At 46.8% G+C, this 22,069-nt stretch overlaps 1 protein-coding gene across 1 annotated transcript in view; it reads left to right on the top strand.

The window, feature by feature from the left end:
* Window positions 1–696: 696 nt before the first annotated feature.
* The window catches only part of Ddi2 (DNA damage inducible 1 homolog 2), a 33,507-nt gene continuing 12,134 nt past the window's right edge, over window positions 697–22,069 (top strand). The window contains exons 1-5 of the mRNA XM_032895119.1: window positions 697–1,047; window positions 9,570–9,699; window positions 14,624–14,860; window positions 16,953–17,079; window positions 20,141–20,268. Coding sequence (XP_032751010.1) covers window positions 910–1,047; window positions 9,570–9,699; window positions 14,624–14,860; window positions 16,953–17,079; window positions 20,141–20,268 — 760 coding nt within the window. The 5' untranslated portion in view covers window positions 697–909. The remainder of the gene's footprint in view (window positions 1,048–9,569; window positions 9,700–14,623; window positions 14,861–16,952; window positions 17,080–20,140; window positions 20,269–22,069) is intronic.

Raw genomic sequence — 22,069 nt, forward strand, 5'->3', positions numbered from 1 at the left:
ATCTGTTCAGCCTCCTGATTGACTGGGATTACAGGTTTGTACCACCAGTCCCAGTATAGGGAGTAAATTCTAAACCGTACCCAGTAAAGGCCCTGTGCTGGATGCAGTCTGAGAGTGAGGTAACTAAGACAGAAGAATAGAGCTGTGTGTGTCTGCCAGCGCAGAGGCGCGCTGCACTGGGCATCCGCAGGCTGGGCTGTCCGCCCCCACTCCCAGCATAGCAAAGATTTAGGTGTTCATCCTACTTTCATTACCAAGACGAAAACAAGTTAACATTACAAGTTAATGGAATAACTTAATAAACAACTTTATAAAAAAGTTAATGGAATTTACAACTTCCATTTCGAAAACTGTTTTAGAAAGATGTGCTTAATTAAAGTCTCCTATAGCAGATGGAGAGTCAAGGATGAGGATTCGTGTCTTTTATCCATTTTTATGTGCACGCCAAGAGCAGAGTAGGTGCCTGATGAGTAGGAACTGGGATCATGGAGTACTCCCGAGCTCAAGTATTAAATCAACCAACCATGGGGTTTCCCCACCCCCGCTTTCCCATTCCTCCCTCCGGTTCCCCTAGCCCCGCCCCACATCCAAGCGTCGCGAAGGCGGCTGCAGCCTGGCGTGCTTTACGGCTGTCGCGTTGCGACGGGGCGGGGCGCCGGGCGGCCCGCGCGCTTGACGGCAGCGGTGGGAGGCAGGCCGGCAGGCAGACGGCCTCGCAGGCGGGTGGCGGCGGCCGCGCTGGCTGCTGAGGGCGGGAGCGAGTGAGTCACTGCGCGCGTGTGAGGGAGGGAAGGAGCGAGCGAGCGAGCAGCCCGCGCCCGCCGCCCTCCCGCAGCTCCCGCCAGGCCCCCCGCCGCCGGCTGCCCTCCGCCCAGGCCGGGCCGAGCCGAGCCGGGTCGGGCCCGGGCCATGCTGCTCACCGTGTACTGTGTGCGGAGGGACCTCTCCGAGGTGACCTTTTCCCTCCAGGTCGACGCCGACTTCGAGCTGCACAACTTCCGCGCGCTGTGCGAGCTCGAGTCCGGGATCCCCGCCGCCGAGAGCCAGGTACGCCGGGGCAGCGAGCGGGGCCTCCAGCCGCTGCGGCCGGGGAGCTGGGGGGCGGCGGGGGCCGAGTCCTGCAGCCTCCCGTAGATGCACACACTGCAGCTAGAGGGGCACGTGCACGGGCGGGCAGCCCTCCCCACCTTCTGGCCTTCGGGAGCCCTGGCTTCTCATCTCGTACCTTCTGCCTTTCCAACCAGAAATACCAGTTTGGATCACTGGGAGAAAGACACTGGCCTGGGGTTCGCTTATTTGGACCGCTTCAGTATGCGCAGTTTACCTGGGAGAATTCAGATTTGCAGTTGAAAGTGAGGGGGAAAAGTTTGAGACTCGCTCTGCCATTGACGTCCCTGGAAATGCTTCCCTACAGTTTGCGTTTCTGCTTAATTTATGATACATATATTAAAGGTGATTAGGTGAATTCAGTCTGTCTGTTTCTCTTGGGCCAAAACCCTCCTTTCTGGGCCCAGTTCAGTTGGGTCAGTTGAAAGCTCAGTGCTTTCGAAAGATATTAGCTTGAAAATGGCCTACTGTCTGAAGACCCTCGAGGAACTCGGTGTTGAGTTCAAGCTTTCTTGTGTTTTAACAAGAAAATATAGTCTCAAAATGATTTGGAGTCCTTAGTAGGCTTCATCAAACAATAGGTGGACTATTCTGTAATCTTTGCACTAAATCCCTTAAGATTCTAACCAAAGTGGACCTGGCTGGGTGTAGTCTAAACATCAGAAAATTATAGACAGCTCCCAAGGCCCCAGAATGTAAATCTTGATTTCCTTCTGCAATTATGAAATAGTTCCAAAAACTATTGCCCAACGACTGCTTGTTCTGTCCTGACTTATGGTAAACATGTGTCAATATTTTGTTCAGAAGTATGATTCCTTTACACAATGTGAACTTTAGAACCTTGGCATGCAACTCTTTCTGGAAGGATCTATTTTAGGGAAGGAGGTGCCACTCACATACCCAGTCTGTCAAAAGTTGGGAATAAACAGCTCCCCCAATTTTCATAGAAAAAGTAAACCACAAAAACCTAGGACCGGGGCTGGAGAGATGGCTCAGTCGCTAAGAGCAGTGGCTGATTTTCCAGAGGCCTTGAGTTCAAATCCCAGCAACCACACGGTGGCTCACAGCCATCTGTAATGAGATCTGATGCCCTCTTCTGATGTGTCTGAAGACAGCCACAGTGTACTCATATATAATAAATCTTTAAAAAAAAAGGGGGGGGGACCTAGGACCCGGTTCCTGTTGGACAATTTCATATTGGTGGCAGGGGCAAGCTTGGACCAGGGAGTTTAGAGAGGGGGAATTTGACTTTTAGAAAAATTGATTGGAGTCTTTGTTGTTTTGTTTGTTTTGTCTCACCATATTGAACATATTGGCTCCGGTGTAAACTCACAGAGATCCCTGTTGACTCCGCCTCCCAAGTGATTGGCATAAAGGCAGGAGCCATCACAATCAGCTACTTTTGTTCTTCTTGAGACAAGGTCTCAACTATGAGGCCAAGGCTGGCCTCAGACAGCAGCCCTCCTGTTTCAGACTCCTGTACTGCAGGGATTACAAGAATACACTATCATGCCCAACTTCACTTTTCCGTTTTGAAATTTTTTCAGTTGGTTTTGTGTGTGGGTGAGGGTGTGGGCGTTTTGATTACCCAAGTTATAATTGCCAGCTGATGGGGAATAATTCTGAGTTTGTTAGTAGGACTTGAGGTCGACAGAGGCTGAAGCTGTTTCTTTGCCGTTTCTCTTCCTACATACTGTCTGCACGTCAGCCAGGCCAGGCGCTACCACTGGGTTATATGTTCCCTGCCCAGCCCATGGCGCTCAGATGTCTGTGAAAAAAATGTTAGGTAAATTAAAGGGGATATCAGAGTGAATCATAATTGTATGGTGAAGAAGGGTTCTGTCTTCTGCCAGTTTTGGGTGTGAAGGGTACTATTTGGACAATTAAGCTAGCTCTAAGTTCTTCACTAAGTAAATTTGGTATTTACTTTCCTCCCAACCCAAATTAGTGTACAGAAACCTAGATTCCAACTAGTGTTAAGCCTGTATTAAATAGCTGTAAACAGCGCCCTGTTTTTCAAGTTAGTGCTGTTGGCTCTGTGTAACCTGACAACTCAGTGTCTATTTTAAGAGCTGATTTTTAAGTGGGGGGTCGCTCGTCTAGTTCACTGGCTACCCCCCTCAGGCAGGAACAGGATCCACCCCAGACACTTGAGTCACTTCCTTTTATTAGATCATAAAAGTAAACATTGTCTTTTGGTTTTTGTTTTTGTTTAAGTCCTAGTCATGTCTTACTTGAGCTCCCTAACCAGTTTTTCTTCCGCCTTGTCCTTCCTCTCAGCTTTCTTGCAGTGTGTTTAGTTTCTTCCATTTCATCTCTTGGCTTGCCCTCGGAGTCTCACTTTAACCACATGTGCAGGTGGAAATGGTTTCTCTTCTAAACGTATTATTCTCATGTTACGTTCTGTCTACCATCTCCCCATCAGTGAGGTGTCTGTGATCCTGCTCACAGTGCCTTCTACATAAATGCCTGATTTATGTACTGTGCATGTGTGTGTTCAGTTATGTGGTATATAGGATGGTACATAGCTAACAGGTATTATATATGTGGGTATACTATACATCAGTTATATTATATACACTAGGTAATAATGTACATTATACAGAGATGCAAATAGAACTCAAGAAAAGCTAAGCTAAGCTGAGTGGTGGTGCGTGTCTTTAATCCCGGAATTTAAGAGGCAGAGGCCAGTAGATCTCTGAGTTCAAGGTGAGCCTGGTCTATAGCTCAAGTTCCTAGACAGCCAGGGATACAAAGAGAAACCATGTGGGACTTGGGAGAAGGATAAACTAGAATGAATGTAAATGGGGTTAAGAGCACTTGTTGTTTTTACAGAGGACTCTCACAGGTTTGATTTCCCAGCACCCATACAGTGGCTCACAACCATCAGTAACTCTAGTTCAGCAGGATTCAACGCCCTCTGCTGGCCTCTGTGGGCATCAGGCATGCACATGTATAGACATACAGGCAAAGTACACATAAATAAGTATAATTTTTTTTAAAAATTAAAAAATAAAAATGGTCACGCTTTCTGTTTGCTTCCTAACCCCTGAAGGATTGTCCTGCATGTGTGTCCTGCGCAGGGAGCGCCATCTTTCATCAGCATCATTTGTACTCAAGTCACTTGGAAAAGGTGTTAATTCTTTGACAGCTCTCGTCTGATTATAGTAGTTCTAATCTAATGACAATGAATTTAGAATAGAAACCATCTTCTTGTACTGCGATTACAGCAGAGCCTGTTCCGTCTCAGAGCAAGTGTGGACATGGCAGCCAGGAGCTCAGGGTGATGCTTTGATGCAGGCTGCGCTGGGCTGACCGCAATCATTAGGACTCAGCTTCACCTTGTTAATGCCTTGATACTTGTGAAACACAGTTTACTTCTGTGGCTGGTGTGGAGTAAAGCCTGTGCAGAAGGACGGGGCCTCAGTGAGAGGCATGTGTAAGTGTAAGTGGCGGCTAACAGCAGTAGCTGGGACCCTAGCAATGCCACTTTGGACACCTGTGTTTGCTTTACAAAAATGCTGCTTTAATCCATGGAAACTGAAAGTTCTGTGGTGGCTATTTATGATGCGTTTGTTGTGTTTACTTCCTTAAGTAATCCTCCCCACCCCACCCCCTTTTTTTTCTGGTAAATGCTGAATCGTCACAGTAGAAAGGTAGAAAGGCATAGAAAAGAACAGAGACTGCTACCCACCCACTTATTCCTCATGGCCCAGGGATAACTGCACACTGAGTGTTAGCTTGGTTTGGGTTAGTTTTTTGTCTGATATTTGAGACCGACAGTTCAAGGCTAGCAGCAAAGGCTGCGTAGTAAGAACCTGTCTCAAAAAACATTTTTTTCGTTGCGGTGCTGAACATGGTGGCTCACACTGTTACTCCCAGTACTGGGTAAGCAGACTCAGGCGGAGCTCTGAGATCTAGGCTATCCTGGTCTACGTAGGAAACCTTGTTTCAGAAAAATAAGATGTACTGAGTTGGAGATAGCTGGTAGCGTGCTTGTCTGCTATGCATTAGATCCTCAACACTGTCAACAGAAAACCAGACAGGGCTTCTCTGTGTAACCCTGGCTGTCCTAGCACTCTCTCTGTCGACCAGGCTGGCCTTGAACTCACAGAGCTCTGCCTCCTGAGTGCTGGGATTAAAAGTGTGACCCACCACACTGGGCGACACTAGAAGACATTTGATGGCATGCGTAAAGGTTTTAGAGTTGTATTAATTATATTAATGAGGGCTGGAGAGATGGCTCAGTGGTTAAGAGCACTGACTGTTCTTCCAGAGGTTCTGAGTTCAATTCCCAGCAACCACATGGTGGCTCACAACCATCCGTAAAGAGATCCGATGCCCTCTTCTGGTGTGTCTGAAGACAGCTACAGTGTACTTATATATAATAAATGAATAAATCTTTAAAAAATTATATAAATGAGTCTGTTGCTAGGTGTTGATTAAAGTTGAAGTTGTGTCTCTAGAATGTTTCTCTGGTACCAAGTCTGCAGATTTACACTGAATGATAGATTTATCCTAGTGTGCTGTTGTGAGCGGCAGGGCTCAGGTTTTCCATGCCCCCTTTTGAGGGGTACAGGTATGATAAGAGCTGTGCTGTCCAGCACCAGCTTGCCTTTTGTTTGCTGATAGAGACAGGAAGTTGTGGATCTAGGCATAGTCATGTTAAGTTGGAAGATGACATGGGTTTGTTTAAGACAGGTATCAGTTAGCCCAGGCTAGCTTTGAGCCACTTATCTTCCTGCCTCTGCAGGCTGGCCTAAGGGTGATTTTCTTAAGGACTTAAGAGGCAAAGTTTTTGCCTTTCTTGAACTATTTTGAGCTAGAGTCTCAACAGCCAAGACTGGCCTTAAGCCCACCCTAAGTGTTGGGATTACAGTGTATGTCTCCAAGTTCTGTTTCTTGTTGATTTTTGGAACTTATATATATATATTTTTTTTTTCCGGAGCTGAGGACCGAACCCAGGGCCTTGCGCTTGCTAGGCAAGCGCTCTACCACTAAGCTAAATCCCCAACCCCAGTCCAGCGTGGTAGCTAATTTTGTTGTCAACACAACTGAATTAGCCTTCCCGAGGGATCAGAGAAACACACCTCCACATGTGCCTATTACAACATTTTCAGAGACAGTTGCATCATGGGGTGCTGACCTAACCCATGGATTAACCAATCCTTTGATGAATTCATAATAAAGTGGAATTATTGGGAGGTGGTGAAGATGGGGCCTGGTTGGAGGAAGAGGATCATTGAAATGTGTCCTTGGGATGTGTCTTCCTGCCTTCTCTGTTTTCTGGTGTGCTGTGATGTAAACAGTCCTTCACAGTGCCCTTCTGATCACGATCCAAATCCTTTGAAATCAGAGCTAAACAAATGTCAATGCCCAGGTAACTAATCTACCCATTTTGAAGAGGTTGGGTCAAGTGTTCCATAACTATGCCTGATGTCAGTGACTATCTGGAACTTAACCACTTATCTGTTGATCATGATTGTCTCCATCATGTTCTCCTTCCCTTCCCTCTTCTCAGATGGTTTTGAGACAGGGTTTTCTATGTAGCCTGGGCTGTCCTGGAATTCTATGTAGACCAGGTTGGCCTCAAACTCAGAGAGATCCAGAGATCTGCCTGCCTCTGCCTCCTGAGTGCTAGGATTAAAAGTGAATGCTGTTATTCTTGGTTTCTGTTGCCGTGCTTTTAAAAAGAAGATACTGGGCTAGGGAGATAGCTCAGGAGTTACGAGTGCACTGACTGCTCTAGCTGAAGGCTGGGTTCAGTTCCTGGCATCCAAATGGTGGCTCACAAACATTTGTAATTCCAGTTTTACAGAATCTGACACTCTTCTGATCTCCGCACTCCACCAGGCATGCAGGTGAAAAAATGGGCCAACCAAGAAGACACTAGGCATTGCACTCTCCCCCACCCCACCCCTGCCTAGTCATGTTCTTTGCAGTGGAGGGGTAGATTCTTATGGTACAGGATGACTTAGAGGCTAGTCTCTCAGGCTGCTTTGGGTGCTGTAAAAGGTTATCATTTTTAATGTCAAGCATATAGAACTCCAGTTTCAGTTCTCTCTTTTTTTAAGATTTTATTTATTTACTTCATGAATGTGAGTACACGGTTGCTGTCTTTAGACACACAAGAAGAGGGCATCAGATCCCATTACAGATGGCTGTGAGCCAGCATGTGGTTGCTGGGAATTGAACTCAGGACCTCTGGAAGAGCAGTCAGTGCTCTTAACCACTGAGCCATCTCTCCAGCCCCAGTTTCAGTTCTCTTAATGGCTGTGTGACCTCTGTGTCTTCTGGTCCATAAAATTGGACAAGTGATCCTTGTTAAAATGATTGACATCCAGTGAGCCAGCATGAGAGTTAAGTGGGAGCGTGGGGACTTGAGGACTTGGCATGCTAGCTCAGGAGGGCCTCCCTCGGTGGTGGCAGGGTGCTCTTTTCAATTTGGATGTTCATGCTGTACCCCACTGGAAGAGGACCCATGGGCTCTTTCATGCCGGGCAGAGGTTTCCCTACTGAACACAGCCTCAGACACTAAGGCGCTCTTAACTTCCTGAGTTTGTTTCTTTATAAATGATCCGTTTTCTAGTAAGACTATCTTGTGTGTCTGCCTTGGGAGACTAGTCATGTGTCTTTAAATACACTGACAGCTGACTCTCTGAGCCTGAGAAGCTATTGGCGACCTCCTCACGGTGGCTTAGTAGTGTCGATGCCACCCAGGTACACAGCCTCTGCTCTGGTTTGTGGTTGTTTTCTACTCAACCTCCACAAGCTATGTGTAGCACAACTTTCTCTCTGTATTACCAAAGGGAAAAAGAGTCTTGTTTCTACCTCAAGTATGAGATCTGCACTCTACATAAGTGTTAGGACAAGAGTTTGACTTTTAGAGTTTCTCTGTGTAGTAGCCCTGGCTGTCCTGGACTCAAATTGTAGACCAGGTTGGCTTCAAAGTCACAGAGATCCGCCTGGTTGCAGTCATTTTTAGTTATGTATAAAATTTGTAAAATTGGACAGACAAGTTCTGTTCTCTTGTCTCTAGAAGGATTCAGTCACTTTTTGCCCTGTCACCACAGACTTGGGAGCAGAATGACAGTGAATGGTCAGAGTGGCCCGCGTAGGTGCTGTCTGCTCGCCCTGTGCCTAGGACCTTTGCTAAGAGAGCGTGTGGGTGGATGAGGGAGGCTTGGCGGTAGAGCTCAGCGGTAGACAAGTTGCCGACCAGGTACAAAGCCCTGGACTTAGCTTGGAAAAGGAACTAGAAGGGACATCTGTTGTGATTAGTCCTGGTGGCTTGCTGGACACAAGAAATTTGACTCTTGGCCCACCTAGTGGCAGGGCCCCTCCCAGAGTTCCTGGCTGAGTTAATACCCAGCTCAGGTTGCTCTGTTGGCTCGTGGCCCAGTGCAGAGTCCACTCAGGGTGCTGCTGTGGCTCAGGCCCCAGTCTGTTCTGCGGACTGTGTGATGACCTAGGGGCCACATCACACCCTTATGTGGCTATGTCAGGGTGCTGCTGTGTGTTCCATCCCTTCTTTCCCTCATACTGCTCTCTGCTGTTGTACTATGATTGGCTCGCGTGTTTCCTTTCCTATTTATGTTTCTTTCACAAGCGGGAGTGCGGTAAGTCTTTGGGGGATGAAGAGAGAGGCCCGCAGGTGCACAACTCACCTAAGTGCTCACCGCACTCCAGTCACTCCAGTCAGCCGCCATGGCTGGGCTGGGTTGTTTTCCAGTTGAAAACATTGTCATCTTTTTACCCTGAGCTTCTGGATTGTCATTTGTCAGATGTTTTGTTTTTCAATTTATTTATTTACTTATTTATTTATTGAGAACTTGATCTTTGTGCTGAACAAGAGTTGGGTAAGGTCAGAAGCAGCCAGAGTGTAAGGTCTGAAAACTGCTGCAGGAAGACCCCAGACTCAGACAGCAGGCAAAGACCAAGCCTTTGCTCTGCAGAGACAGCCAGCGTGCGGGCTCAGCCATTCTTCGAAAGGGCAACCCCAGACAGAGACCCGCAGGCTTTCTCAGAGGGAACTGGGTCAGGGATAGGGGTGCAGGGGGTATGCGCTAGGATTGGGTAATCTAAAAGTTCATTGGTGGGTGCTAGGGGGTCCTGTGTGATGAACGTTTAACCGTAGGATAAGGTGGGCTGCCCAGCACAGATGCCCCATTCTGAGAGAAGGTAGTTCTCCATTTTTGTGGTTATCCCCAGGCTGTTCTTTGGGAGGGGGTTTACAGTCTTGGTCTGGATTTTATGGTCTGTTCCTGGTGCTGGTGCCTTAGGGTCTTTCCTTAAATGGAGACAAATGGGGTTTATGTTGTCCTTTCATAGTAGGAGACAGGCAGGACTTTGGATTTCCGTCTAGTCATGGTGGGAGCCCATGAGACGGTCTTGTGCAGGAAACAGGATGAAGGAAAAGTGTTGCTTCTCTGTACTTGATACCGCTGGCTCTTCCCTTGCAGATTGTCTACGCAGAGAGACCGCTCACGGACAACCACAGGTCACTGGCTTCTTATGGTTTAAAAGATGGCGATGTTGTGATTCTGCGACAGAAGGAGAATGCAGACCCTCGCCCTGCAGTGCAGTTCTCAAGTAAGAGCAACACTCACCATGTTCTCTCTAACACAGGCGTGAGTAGGTAGAGCAGAGGGTTTATGTGTTAGAATCAGACTAACAGTGTAGACATGGCTGCCTGTTGTGTAACCTGGGACAAGTCATTGGACGTCTAAATCAAAGTCTCTTGTGTAGTAAGGTAGGGCTGGCACATGTGAACCCTTAGTCAGGATTAGCTTGTGCTGTCCTCAGTGACGGTTCCATGATGATGTTTGGTTTGTCCCTAGGAAGATCTTGGAGACTTGGGTTAGCCTGTGCTTCCTGACAGACTTACTACAGTATATCTAGTCATCAGCTTCTTGGGCCCATATTTTTTCTGGTCTCCTTACTTGGTTGTGGGGGATGTAATTCACTCTTCTTTACCTCATCAAGAGACAAAGCTCGTTCAAATGATGTCATCAGTTATGCAACTAGCAAGTAAAAACAGCGATTGAAATGGTGCATCCTGTTAGTCCTCTTTTTTTAAAGCTTGCTTTGTTTGGTTTTTGGTTTTTGTTTTTTTTCTTTTCTTTCTTTTTTTTTTTTTTTTGGAGCTGGGGACCGAACCCAGGACCTTGCGCTTGCTAGGCAAGCGCTCTACCACTGAGCTAAATCCCCAACCCCTGTTTTTTGTTTTTTTTACTTATTTATTTACTTACTGTGTTTGAGTTCACTGTCCTCAGACACACCAGAAGAGGGCATCAGGACCTCTGGAAGTGCAGTCAGTGCTTTTAACTGCTGAGCCATCTCTCCAGCCCCTAATCATATATTTTTATAATTTGCTTTTTTTCATTAATTAGTTTATTTTATATGCCGATTGAGGGTTCCCCTCCTTCCCTTCCCCCTCTCCCCATCCCTCCTTCTCTCCCTTTCTCCTCAGGGAAGAGTCGGCCTCCCATGGATGTCAGCTTCAGCATATGGAGTTGCAGTGGGACTAGGTGCACCTCCTACCGAGGCTGGGCAAGGCAGCCCAGTTAGGGGACAGGGAGTCTGAGGCAGACCTGTGCCTGCTGTTAGGGGTACCCACCTGCACTCTCTTATGTGTGTGTAGGGGTGGTTTGTTTGTTTTGTTTTCTGTTTTTTTACTCATTCACTTGGAGTATTTTTAATGATCTGTTTTTGTGTGGATGGACATTTTTACCTCTTGTTCTATGTGCTGTTGTATGCAGTTGCTGTGGAGGCCTGAAGGGTGTCGATGTTCTAGAAGTAAAGTTTATTAATTTTAATTATGTGTGTGTGTGTGTCTGTTTGGACGTTTGTAGACAGGAATGCAGGTGCCCACAGAGATCAGAAGTATCAGAGCCCCATAGAATTGCAACTATAGGTGGTTGTGAGCTTATGTGTACTGGGAAGCATCAGGAGTCATTCTTAACCACTGAGCTACTGCTCCAGATCCCCAGTTTTGTTTTGTTTTGTTTTGAAGACAGGTTTCTATAAGCCAGTTCGGCCTTGGAACTTTCTGTATGACCCAAGATGGCTTTCATCCTCGTCTCCCTGGTGACTAAATTTACAGTCATGCGCCCACACACCCAGCCGCCATGGTGCTCACAGTCTGGAGCCTGAATTTAGATTTAGGAGGTTTCTGTGTCAATAAACTATGCAGGACTTGGTGGGAGTGGGCACACACGTGCTTGATGCCAAAATGGTGTGGAGCTTCCTTTAGTTACTCCTAAAGGGGCCCCCAACTCAGTTCCCAAGCCCTGATGTGGAACTACGTGAGGAAATACACGTACCATCCACTTCCCCTGACATATTTTTGTGAAAATTTTCAAGTAGAATTTAGCTGTCCTGCTTGTAAAGCCTGTGGTAGTGGGCTGACAGGTGTGTTAGCCGATCCACACTGCGGCCTGGAGTGCAGTGCTTCCATTCAGACAGCTCGGCCATCTTCAGGCACTTGCTGCGTTTGTTCTGGATTTTGATCCATCTCTTGGGCTTCTGCTTTTGAAAGGGTAGCCATTTGAGTTTGCCAGTCATTAAAACCAAATATTCCCTGTGTACCTTGTGAGGTGTTGCTTAAGAGCGTGTGCTAGCTTTGTTTTGTTTGTATGTTGGTTTCTGTTTGGTTTTAGTTTGTGTTTTGTTGTTTCTGTATGACCAGCATAGCAGTGGTTGCTGTGAGGGGAGGGAGTTATGTGGAGATCTAGGTTATTGGTAAACCAGCTTTCCAGAGTTACTCTGAAGCGAATGGGCTGTCAAGATGGATGTCAGTAGAGGTGAGTGTCTCCACCTGCAGAGAGCTCCACCCATGTGCTTTTGGCAGTTGGTCAGGCAGCAGCTCCCCAGGGAGCTCAGTTCACTCCCTTTCCACTGTTCAGATGTTCTGTCCTGTGTGGCCATTTCTTTTCTTTTCTTTTTTTTTTTTTTTTTTTTTTTTTTTTTTTTTTTTTTTTTTTTTTGGAGCTGGGGACTGAACCCAGGGCCTTGCACTTGCTAGGCAAGCGCTCTACCACTGAGCTAAATCCCCAACCCCTGTGTGGCCATTTTCAACACAACATACTGACTGCCAACTGGCATCCGACTTAAGATAGTTACTAATTCAACCTACATATGAGGCTGAAACCTTAGACATGATTTCAGAATTCCCTGCGTGTCGTTGAGACAAAGGACTTCGGGATGAGGTTGTCCCCGACTCAGGACAAGGTTGGTTGGTAAGTGAGTTTTAGTGCTGAACATAATGTGGGTTTTTTTAGGGCCATTGTCTTATTCTGCCTCTAGTTTATTTTGGGCTTGTCTTTTTTGGAGACAGCTTGTCTCGTACTCCCAGTCCTTTTGTCTCAGTTACAGGAATAAGCCACCATACCTAGTGTCTTTCTGTATGTAACATTCATTGAGCTCTGTTGTTGAAACCGCATGCCACGATTCACGTGTGTAAAGGCTAAGATTCAGTGGCTGCTGTGTAGCTGTCCTCTGGTCAGTTCATTCATTGCGTGTGCCCTGATGTCACCCACTGTTTCCTTACACCCAGCAAGTTTGCTCCCCGTCTTTCTTTTCATCTGTTCTGGGCATTTCATGGCAGTGGACTCCTGCATTGTGTGGGCTCCTGTGTGAAGACTGAGGTTCTAGAATAGTCTAGAACCTGGGGTAAAAAGAATTCCTACTCTTCAGTTCTTCAATCCTGTAAAAAAAAAATTATGTCCGCTTACTTCCCAGGGCCATGTGTGTCTGGGATGCACAGATAAGCTGTAAATTCAAAGAGATATGAAGACCTTTCTCAGACAGCCTCACACAGTGCTTAGTCATGCAGAATTGACATCAAGTGTTTATGCTATTCACTGATAGATACAGTATTCTTTATCCCAAGTGTCAGGACTTTTCATGAGCCTGTCAGGGGCTAATGACCCCAGATGTAGAGTCTAAAATATGTTTGTATGTCACATGTGTGCCTGGTACCGGTGGAGTTCAGATGAGCATGTCAGAAACACTGGAACTAGAATTAGGTAAGCCACCGTGTTGATGCTGGTAATAGCACCCAGGTCCAAGAGCAAGTGCTCTTAACAACTGAGGCATCCCTCAAGCCATGGGATGGCTCTTAAGAACCAGGGCCTGTACGGTGGCTCAGGGTAAAGGTGGTTCTGTGCATCCTCTCGGCTACTGCTCCAGCACCTTCCTGCATCCATCCCACTGTGCTCCCTGCCTTGACGACAATGGACTAACCTCTGGCACTGCAGGCAAGCCTCAATTAAACGACTTGTGAGAGTCGACTTGGTCTTTTCACAGCAATAGATCAGTGACTAAGACAGGGAGTATGCTCTGGGACACATGCCCACATTTATGTCAGACACATTCACACAGAAACAGGAAATACATTTCTCCAAGATTTTCCGTCTGTCCATCCATCCATCCATCCATTTATCCATTCATTTGTTTTTGAGACACAGTTTCTTTATGTAGCCCTAGCTGTCCTAGAATTCATTATGTGGCGTGGACTGGCCTCAAACTTACAGAGAGCTATCCTGCCTCTGTCTGGTTCCTGAGAGATAAGATTAAAAGCCTGCACCACCATGTGTAGCTCAATAGAACTTTTTTTTCTTTTTGAGGAATCATATCTAGAATTAGGCAATTGCAGTTACTGAGACAATTTTTTGTTCGTTTGGGATATGTATACCCAAAGTGGCCAAAAATTTACTCCTAATCCCCTTGTCTCCGGCTCCTGAGAACCAGGATTACAGATGTCCACTGTCACACATAGTTTATGTAGCACTCCGTGTTGCAGGATATTTGATCACACTGTGAACCCTGAAATTGTGTCATTTACTGAATAAAACATTTCTAGTTGTTGTGTGACTCAGCCGTTAGCACATACTTCTTTAAAAATTTATTTATTTATTTATTATGCGTACACTGTAGCTGTCTTCAGACACACCAGAAGAGGGCATCGGATCCCATTACAGATGGTTGTGAGCCACCATGTGGTTGCTGGGAATTGAACTCAGGTCCTCTGGAAGAACAGTCACTGCTCCTAACCACTGAGCAGTCTCTCCAGCTCCCTAGTTTTAATTTTTTTAAGATTCAAAAAAATGTATGTGAATGCTTTGCCTGTTTTATGTGTTTTGTATGTGTATGTGTGTGCCTGATGCTCATGGAGGTCAGACGAGGTTATGGGATGCTCTTAGAACTGGAGTTACAGGTCATTTTGAGCCATTGTGTGGATGCTGGGAACTGAATCCTGGTCCTCTGCGACAGCAGCCAGTGTCTCGCCAATGTACCCCTCCTCTCTCATAATCTACCCTGTTAGTTCCTCTTGGTGCACCTCTTGGAGGAAGAGCAAGGGATGCGGCACAAGTGTCTGTAGTTATCGCTTGCTGCTGTTCTGTGACGGATGAGTGAGGGCTTTGTTATTTCTGGGCTTGTCCTCATGGCATGCATAACTTGGGTAAATGTGATTGATTGATTGATTGATTGATTGATTGATTGATCTCAACAGACTTACCCCGGATTGACTTCAGTAGCATAGCTGTGCCTGGCACGTCAAACCCCCAACAGCGCCAGCTGCCCAGGACACAGTCTCAGCTCTCGTCTCCTGGGGAGAGAACATCGACTCCTCAGGGTTTAGACAGCCCAGCCCTGCTCCGAGACATGCTGCTGGCCAACCCACATGAGTTGTCCTTGCTGAAGGAGCGCAACCCACCCTTGGCAGAAGCTCTGCTCAGCGGTGATCTTGGTAAGCTCACCCGTGTGCCGGCGTGCTGCCATTGTGCTGCCATTGAGCATGTGCCCAGCTTCTTCAACTCTCTTCATTTTCTGTTTCCGAACATGTGGCTACAGCTTACATAGAGAGGTCAGAGGAAAACCTCGGGAGACGGTCCTTATCTTCCACCTTGTTTTTCAGAGCAGCGTCGCTGCTGTCTGTCAGTGTCCTGCGTATACCAGGCTAGCTGCTGTCTGAGCTTCTGGGAATCCTCTCACTATAGGAGCACTGGCATACAGTGCGACTGCATCATGGTTTTGGGGGTCTGAACTGGTGGATTTTTTATAGTAGGCTGAACAGCACAGAGCACAGCCATAGCAGAGGACAACTCTCCAGAGCTGGCTCTCTCCTGTCCCCTTCTGGGAACAAGAGATTGAATTCAGATAATCAAATTGGTTCACAAGTCCCTCTACCTCCTGAGTGTTGGCATTCAAAGACATGTGCCACCGAATCTGGTTGTTTTGAGTCTTTTTAAAGTGGGGGTTGCATGTATAGACCATGTGGCAACCTCGGGTATCACCCCGAAGAATGTCATCTACCTCCTATTAGGTCACTACCTCTGTCTGTCTCCTCAGCACTGTAATCCAAGTGTACGCTGTCATTTCCAGCAGGTCCTCATGCTTGCAAGTTAAGCACGTCGTCCATTGAAGCCATCTCAGTCAAAAAGTTCACTGTGCTCCTTGCAGTCAGTATCTTGTAATAGGCTAGTGCTGTCCTCTCAATCACTGGTCTGTCTCCTCATTTTCAGATCGTGTGTCTGGGATCGTGGAGCAAAATCATGACACTCTGTTGTGTCAGGGTTTCTTTCAGTTCACCTTTTAGGCACGTCATGTTGGGAAGGTTTAGTCCACAGGACACTACCTTGCTTTCCCTCTTTGCTTTTTTTTTTTCTTTGCTTTTTTTTTTTTGGAGCTGGGGACCAACAGGGCCTTGCGCTTGCTTATTAGGCAAGCGCTCTACCACTGAGCTAAATCCCCAACCCCTTTTTGCTTTTTTTTTAAGACAGTCAATATTAAAGCCCCTGACAGCCTCAAACCTACAGCGATCTTCCTGCCTCCACCTCCTACGTTTTAAAGGTGTGCACAACCACACCCGGCTCCTACTTGGGACCCATCTTCGCACTTCCATCCTGTAGCAATAGCAGCAGGCGTGCTCTGTTACCTTCCTGCATCTTTCCCATCAATACCATGGAGGTGGGCTAGACTGTGATCTATACTTAATTTATCTGGCGTAAGGCACACGGTAGAACAAGGGAGGGAGCCCAGGTGAGAAAGGACTGACACAGTTCTCTGCTTTGTTCCTGGTGGGACAATGAATGTCGTAGGGGAGTAGAGAAGAGGAGGCATCTCTCTGCTGTCTATGCATGGACTTGCCACACCTGGCCATATAGGGACGCCGTTGACTGAGTAGAGACAATGTCATAGAAACGTCTATAATAATAAAGGGGGTGGGCAATAAGAGTTGCTGAGGAGGTGATCTGGGGAGGGTGAGCAAGCAGGTTTGAAGCCAGGTCTGACAGTCCGGGTTCAGCCCTTGGAACCCCATAGGGGAGAAGGAAGGTGCCAACTGCCACAGATCGCCTCTTTTCACCACCACTTGCCAGCTGTGGCCGCACAAGCATCATATGACTACATACACACAAATGTGTGAGAAGAATAACACGAAGCTCACAGCTATGGCACACAGCAGTTAATCCTAGCACTAAGGAAGCTGGGGCAGACGCTTGAGATCAGTTAAGGAATGGAGACACAGTCTTGTCTTCTGACTTTTAAGCTAAGAGAGTACAAGGCTGTGCCTGTAAAGGTTTTGTTCATGTATACATCTAAAATAAAAGGTTTTTGTTGTTTTTTCAGAGTTGAGTTTCTCTGTGTCGCCCTAGCTGTCCTGGAACCTGCTTTGTAAACCAGGTTGGCCTTGAACTCAGATCTGTCTGTCTCTGCATCCCAAGTGCTAGGATTAAGGTCAGGTGCCACCAGTGCTCAGCTGAAATAAAAGCCTTTTTAAAATTATGGAGTAAAAGAAGAAAGTGTAGAGCTAAAAATGTCCCTCCCCAATATTTTTGTAGAAAAATTCTCTAGGGTCCTGGTGGAGCAGCAGCAGGACCGAGCCCGGAGAGAACAAGAACGCATTCGTCTGTTTTCTGCTGACCCCTTTGATCTTGAAGCTCAGGCAAAGATAGAAGAAGATATAAGGTAAGATCATCAATCTAATGAGGAAGCTCACATCCGGGTCATCGGGCTTTAGCTGGATGTCTGCTTGAAGTAGCTCCCCTGTCACCAAGTTGAGATAATAACCTCAATCTTTTCAGGTAACTCTCTGCTTCATTGGCCTCTCACTTTGATTCAGTATTTCAGAAATACTTAATGGCTTCCTACTCTCAGGTTTTGTGAACTCTTCTGATCAGCAGACAAAACAGCCTGTCCTAGGCCGGATGGAGAAGAAGCTCCATCTGCTGAAGTCAGTAGGCTGGCTGTGACAGCTGGTTTCAATCCTGATTAAACCAGAGCTCGAAGGTGGTTGGATTAGGGAGCTCTGCACAGGTGGTGTCTGGTAGTCCAGAGTCTGTCTGTCTTTCTGCTCTCCTTTGCTGGCTGAGCTGGTTCATAAGCTCTTTGATTGGCCCGTTTCCAACTCTGAGCCTCTGTGCAGTGAGAAGCACTCTGTATTAGAGGCATGCAGTGCACTTTCAAAACTGCAGATGCTTGAGTCTTCTCTCTAGTCTGTGAGTCAGGATCTTCCAGAGTGGAGCCCAGGCGAGCGCAGTGCTGCTGACGGCAGGGCTGGCTGCATCTCTAGTCATAAGCAAGATGCTGTCTGAGTAAAATGGCGTCTGTCCCCAACCCCGTTCAGGTGTAGTTGCTGAATGTAAGACCCTGTAGCTAACAGGAGCAATTCCTCTATTTATGCCGAGTAGGGCGGGGCTTTATCTGTAGTTACCTAATTCCCTTGCTTCATTATACTCAGTGGCTCTCCCCACCCTTTTTGCTTCACTTGGGAAACTTAATCATTCATGCTTGCTAGACTAGTCCTTCATTACCAGGCTGCACCTCCGACCGACCATCTGACTGTACTCAAAATTGAAGAAACACAGACTGTATTCTAGAATTAATTGAAAGCCCTAAGCTGTTTGCTCATGTCTGATGGTTAAATGCTGTTACTTGCATCAGATATTGGTGTCCCCCACCCCCACCCCTCTTTCTTACATAGTTAGGCAGGTGTTCTGTCGCTGAGTCACAGCCTCAGCTCTGCGGTTACATTTTATTTTGAGACAGAATCTCACTAAGATGTTGAGCTAACCTCAATTTCTTGCTTTGGCCTCCACACTAGCTGGGTCTGCAAACCCTACCTAATTAGACACTTTTGACTGTCTGTAGACATAGCTAGCTGAGACTGTCCAGAGAAATACATAATTTATGTCAGAGTGCAGCTGTAAGGGAGCCTGCCATTGGTTTGAACACAGTTGCATTCATCCTGGGAAGGGGGGTGGGGAGGCAGCATAGACAAGCTCTGGAAGTGGAGTGTAGCATGTCCAAGCAGGCTGCTTCCTACAGGGGTGCTGTAAAGGCAGCTGGGAAATGTGAGGAAAGCAGATGGCCAGATTACTCGATACCCACAGCTTGCCAGACACTGCTCTATCTGGGGCTGCCTTGAAGCTTTCTTTGGTTGGTCGGTTGGTTCATTGGATTTGTTCTTTTGAAACAGGGTCTCACTATGTAGCTCTGGTTAGCTTTGAACTTAGAGATCCACCTACCTCTGTGTGTGCCACCATGAGTGGTAAATGTTTATTTTAATTTTATTGGAGTATTTGTGTCTGTGCCACATCAGTGTTGGTAGCCTGCTGGATTACCTGGAGCTGTGATCTGCCTGGCGTGGATGCTGGGAACCAAACTCAGGTCCTCTGGGAAACCGTAACCACCAAGACCAGCCCACCAAGACAGCAAGTCATCTTTCCAACCCAAGAAATGTAGTTACATCTATCTAGAGTTAGAACATTTTCATTATATTTATTTGCTGTGAGTGCAGTGACATATATGTGTGACTGTCAGAGACAACTTGCTGGAGTTAAATCTCTGCTTTTTCCTTGTGGAACCTGGGGACAGAGCTCAGGTTTTAGACTTATAGGCATGTGCCTTTCTGTACTGAGCTATATCATAGGCCCATTACCCTTAAACAAGTGGTTCTCATGTGAGTCAAGACCCCTTTCAGGGAAGGGGCATTGGATGACGCCCCTTTCACAGGAATCGCATATTTACATTATGATTCATAATGGTAGCAAAATTGCATTATGAAATATCAACAGTTTTTTTTTTTTTTTTTTTTTGGTTCATGGCAAAATTGCAGGTGGCGCTCTACCACTGAAATATCAACAGTTTTATGGTTGAGGGGTCACCACATGTGAGGAACTTCATTGGGAAGGTTGAAACCACTCTCTTAAACTCTGTCCAGCTGCCTCTGCCTCTCAAGGGTTGAGATTACGAGGGGCACCATCCAGTGGTGCATTGTTTAAAAGAAAATATTAGGGGGTTGGGGATTTAGCTCAGCGGTAGAGCGCTTGCCTAGGAAGCGCAAGGCCCTGGGTTCGGTCCCCAGCTCCGAAAAAAAAGAACCAAAAAAAAAGAAAAAAGAAAATATTAGCTGTGAGTTCTGGCACATTCCTTTAATTCCAGAACACAGAAGGTAGAGGCAGGCAGGTCTCATGAGTTTGAGGCTAGCATGATATTCAGAGCAAATTCTGGGATAGCCAGAGCTACACCGAGAAACCCTGTCTCAAAAAACTCCAAACCAAAACAGCAACAAAACAAAAAGAATCCAGAAATAAAAGAGCATCCTTGCAGGGCATGGTGTCATTTATTATATAATCCCAACACTGGAGAGGCTGAGATGAGAGGGTTACAAGTTCAAGTCCAGCCTGGGCTGTATAGTAAGAACCTGTCTCAAGTAGTAGTCATCAAATTTCAATGTTTGGTAACATACAAAGAGCTGTGGCCTTGCTTTCTAAGGGTTTTTCCATTTCTGAGCTTTTAAATGAGCATACTTGTTTTACTTGAGGATGATTTTTATGCTGCCTTAGGTCCTCTCCAGACCTGTGTCTCATTGTCTACTGCTGAGTCACCTGTTCACCTATCGGGAGCATAGAACCAGTTTCCATTCTGTGACTGCTGTTCTAGTTAGGGCAGAGCCCATTTACAAATGTGTTCATGGTGTTCTTTCCTGGAAACTGAGCTTTCAATGTCCTGCTCTGGCTTGTCACAGGCAGCAGAACATCGAGGAGAACATGACCATAGCTATGGAGGAGGCCCCGGAGAGCTTTGGGCAGGTCGCCATGCTCTACATCAACTGCAGAGTGAACGGGCATCCTGTGAAAGCCTTCGTTGACTCAGGTGACAACGGCGGGGGAGGAGAGGCCAGTGGGGCCAGTGGCTTAGACATGGCGGTCCTGTGCTGTGTTTGTCTGGGGCTGCAAGTTCTTCTCATTTTTCACTCTGTGTTGGTGACAGAGTGCTTTCCTCGGTCATTTCTTATGCCCAGGTTTGTATTTAGTATCTCTGTGTTCTACTGTAAGTGGTGGTCAGGGGGTTTCCAGGTTCTTGGCCACTTAACCAAAGAACTGAGAATAGAGACTTAAACGGAAGGAAGCACTGTTGTGGTTGTGATTGGGTTGGGTGGGAGAGTGGTGGACGGGTGGATAGGAGGTAGCTCAGTGGTTTAGAGTGAGTACTGCTCTGAGAGAGGCTATGGGTTCAGTTCCCGGCACCCACATCACACAGCTGACACCTCTTAATGCCAGCTCCAGGGGATATGACACCCTCTTCTGGCTTCTGTGTGCACCTACACTCACTTACATTGCATCCCCCTCCCCTACATAAAATGTAATTAAAAAATAAGATCTTTAAAATAATAAAGTAGAACAGTTGCCAGGAGCCAATGAGGAAGAGTCTGAATTCAGGTATTGTTGGAGGCCGCTGTGTGAGAGGCCCAAGAGAAGGAAGGGTGGCTCACTAAGGGGCGGTCTGAGTGCTTCTCTGTTCTGTTGATAAATTATGTTACGCTCTTAACGTTATCACGAGATGATAAATTATGTGTGTTAATGACGCACAACTGTCTGACTTTAGTGTCAGGGGATTCGATGCTCTCGTCTGGCCTTGGTGGGCAGCAGGCTCACATGTGCTGCACAGACACACATGTAAGCAAAACACCAACATTGAGAGAGCTGGCAAGGAGGTGGGGTTTGCTGCTCGAGCTTCAGGGGCCCCATGGCTAACTGGACCCTATTTTCAAACTTTATTTATTTCTTATGTCTTGCCTACAAGTCTGTCTATGCCCACAGAGGCCAGACAGGGCATCAGACTCCTGGAGCTGGAGTCACAGCAGTGGTGAGCCACGGTGTGAGCGCTGGGAGTCACGCCTGCACTCCACAGCAACAAGTGCCCAGCTTCTGAGCCCCCACGTCTGCGTCAGTGTCTGTCTGTCTGTATGTTTGTTTTTTAGGATTTACTTTGTGTAACTAAGAGCTCTATTTGATTGTGCGCCTGCACAGCAGAAGAGGGCATCAGATCCCATTACAGATGGCTGTGAGCCACCATGGGGTGCTCAGAGTTGAACTCAGGTCCTCTGGAACAGCAGCCTGTGCTCTTAACCTCTGAGCCACCTCTCCAGCCCCAACTCTGCTTTTTAAATCCTTCATTGTGAGTGCTTTAGGGAATGTGACTGAGAGTCATCATGCTCACCATTCTGGCCATCTCTTTGAGGCCAAAGCAGCCCGAGTTGCTGGAGTGGCTGGGTGATGAGAGGCTGACATTACAGTCTCAAGACAAACTGAACGTGTGTGAACTCTAGGGAGTGTCACACTTGGTACATATGGTTTGTGTCTTGAGGCTATGACATTTTCAGAAGTAAATGTGCTCATTAGTCTGTTTAAATAATGTCTACCAAGGGGCTAGAGATGAATGACTCAGTGGTTAAGAGCACTTACTTGCCGCTGGTCTAGAGAACCAGAGTTAGGTTCCCAAGACCCATGGTAAGCAGTAAGCAGCTCACGGCCTTCTGTAACTTTAGCTGCAATGTCCTCTTCTGGCTTCTTCAGATGCCTGAATGTACATACATACATACATACATACATACATACATACATACATGCATACATACATGCATGCATACATACGTACATGTAAAAATAAGTCT

The sequence above is a fragment of the Rattus rattus genome, chromosome 1 (assembly GCF_011064425.1).
Source record: "Rattus rattus isolate New Zealand chromosome 1, Rrattus_CSIRO_v1, whole genome shotgun sequence".
Taxonomy (NCBI): domain Eukaryota; kingdom Metazoa; phylum Chordata; class Mammalia; order Rodentia; family Muridae; genus Rattus; species Rattus rattus.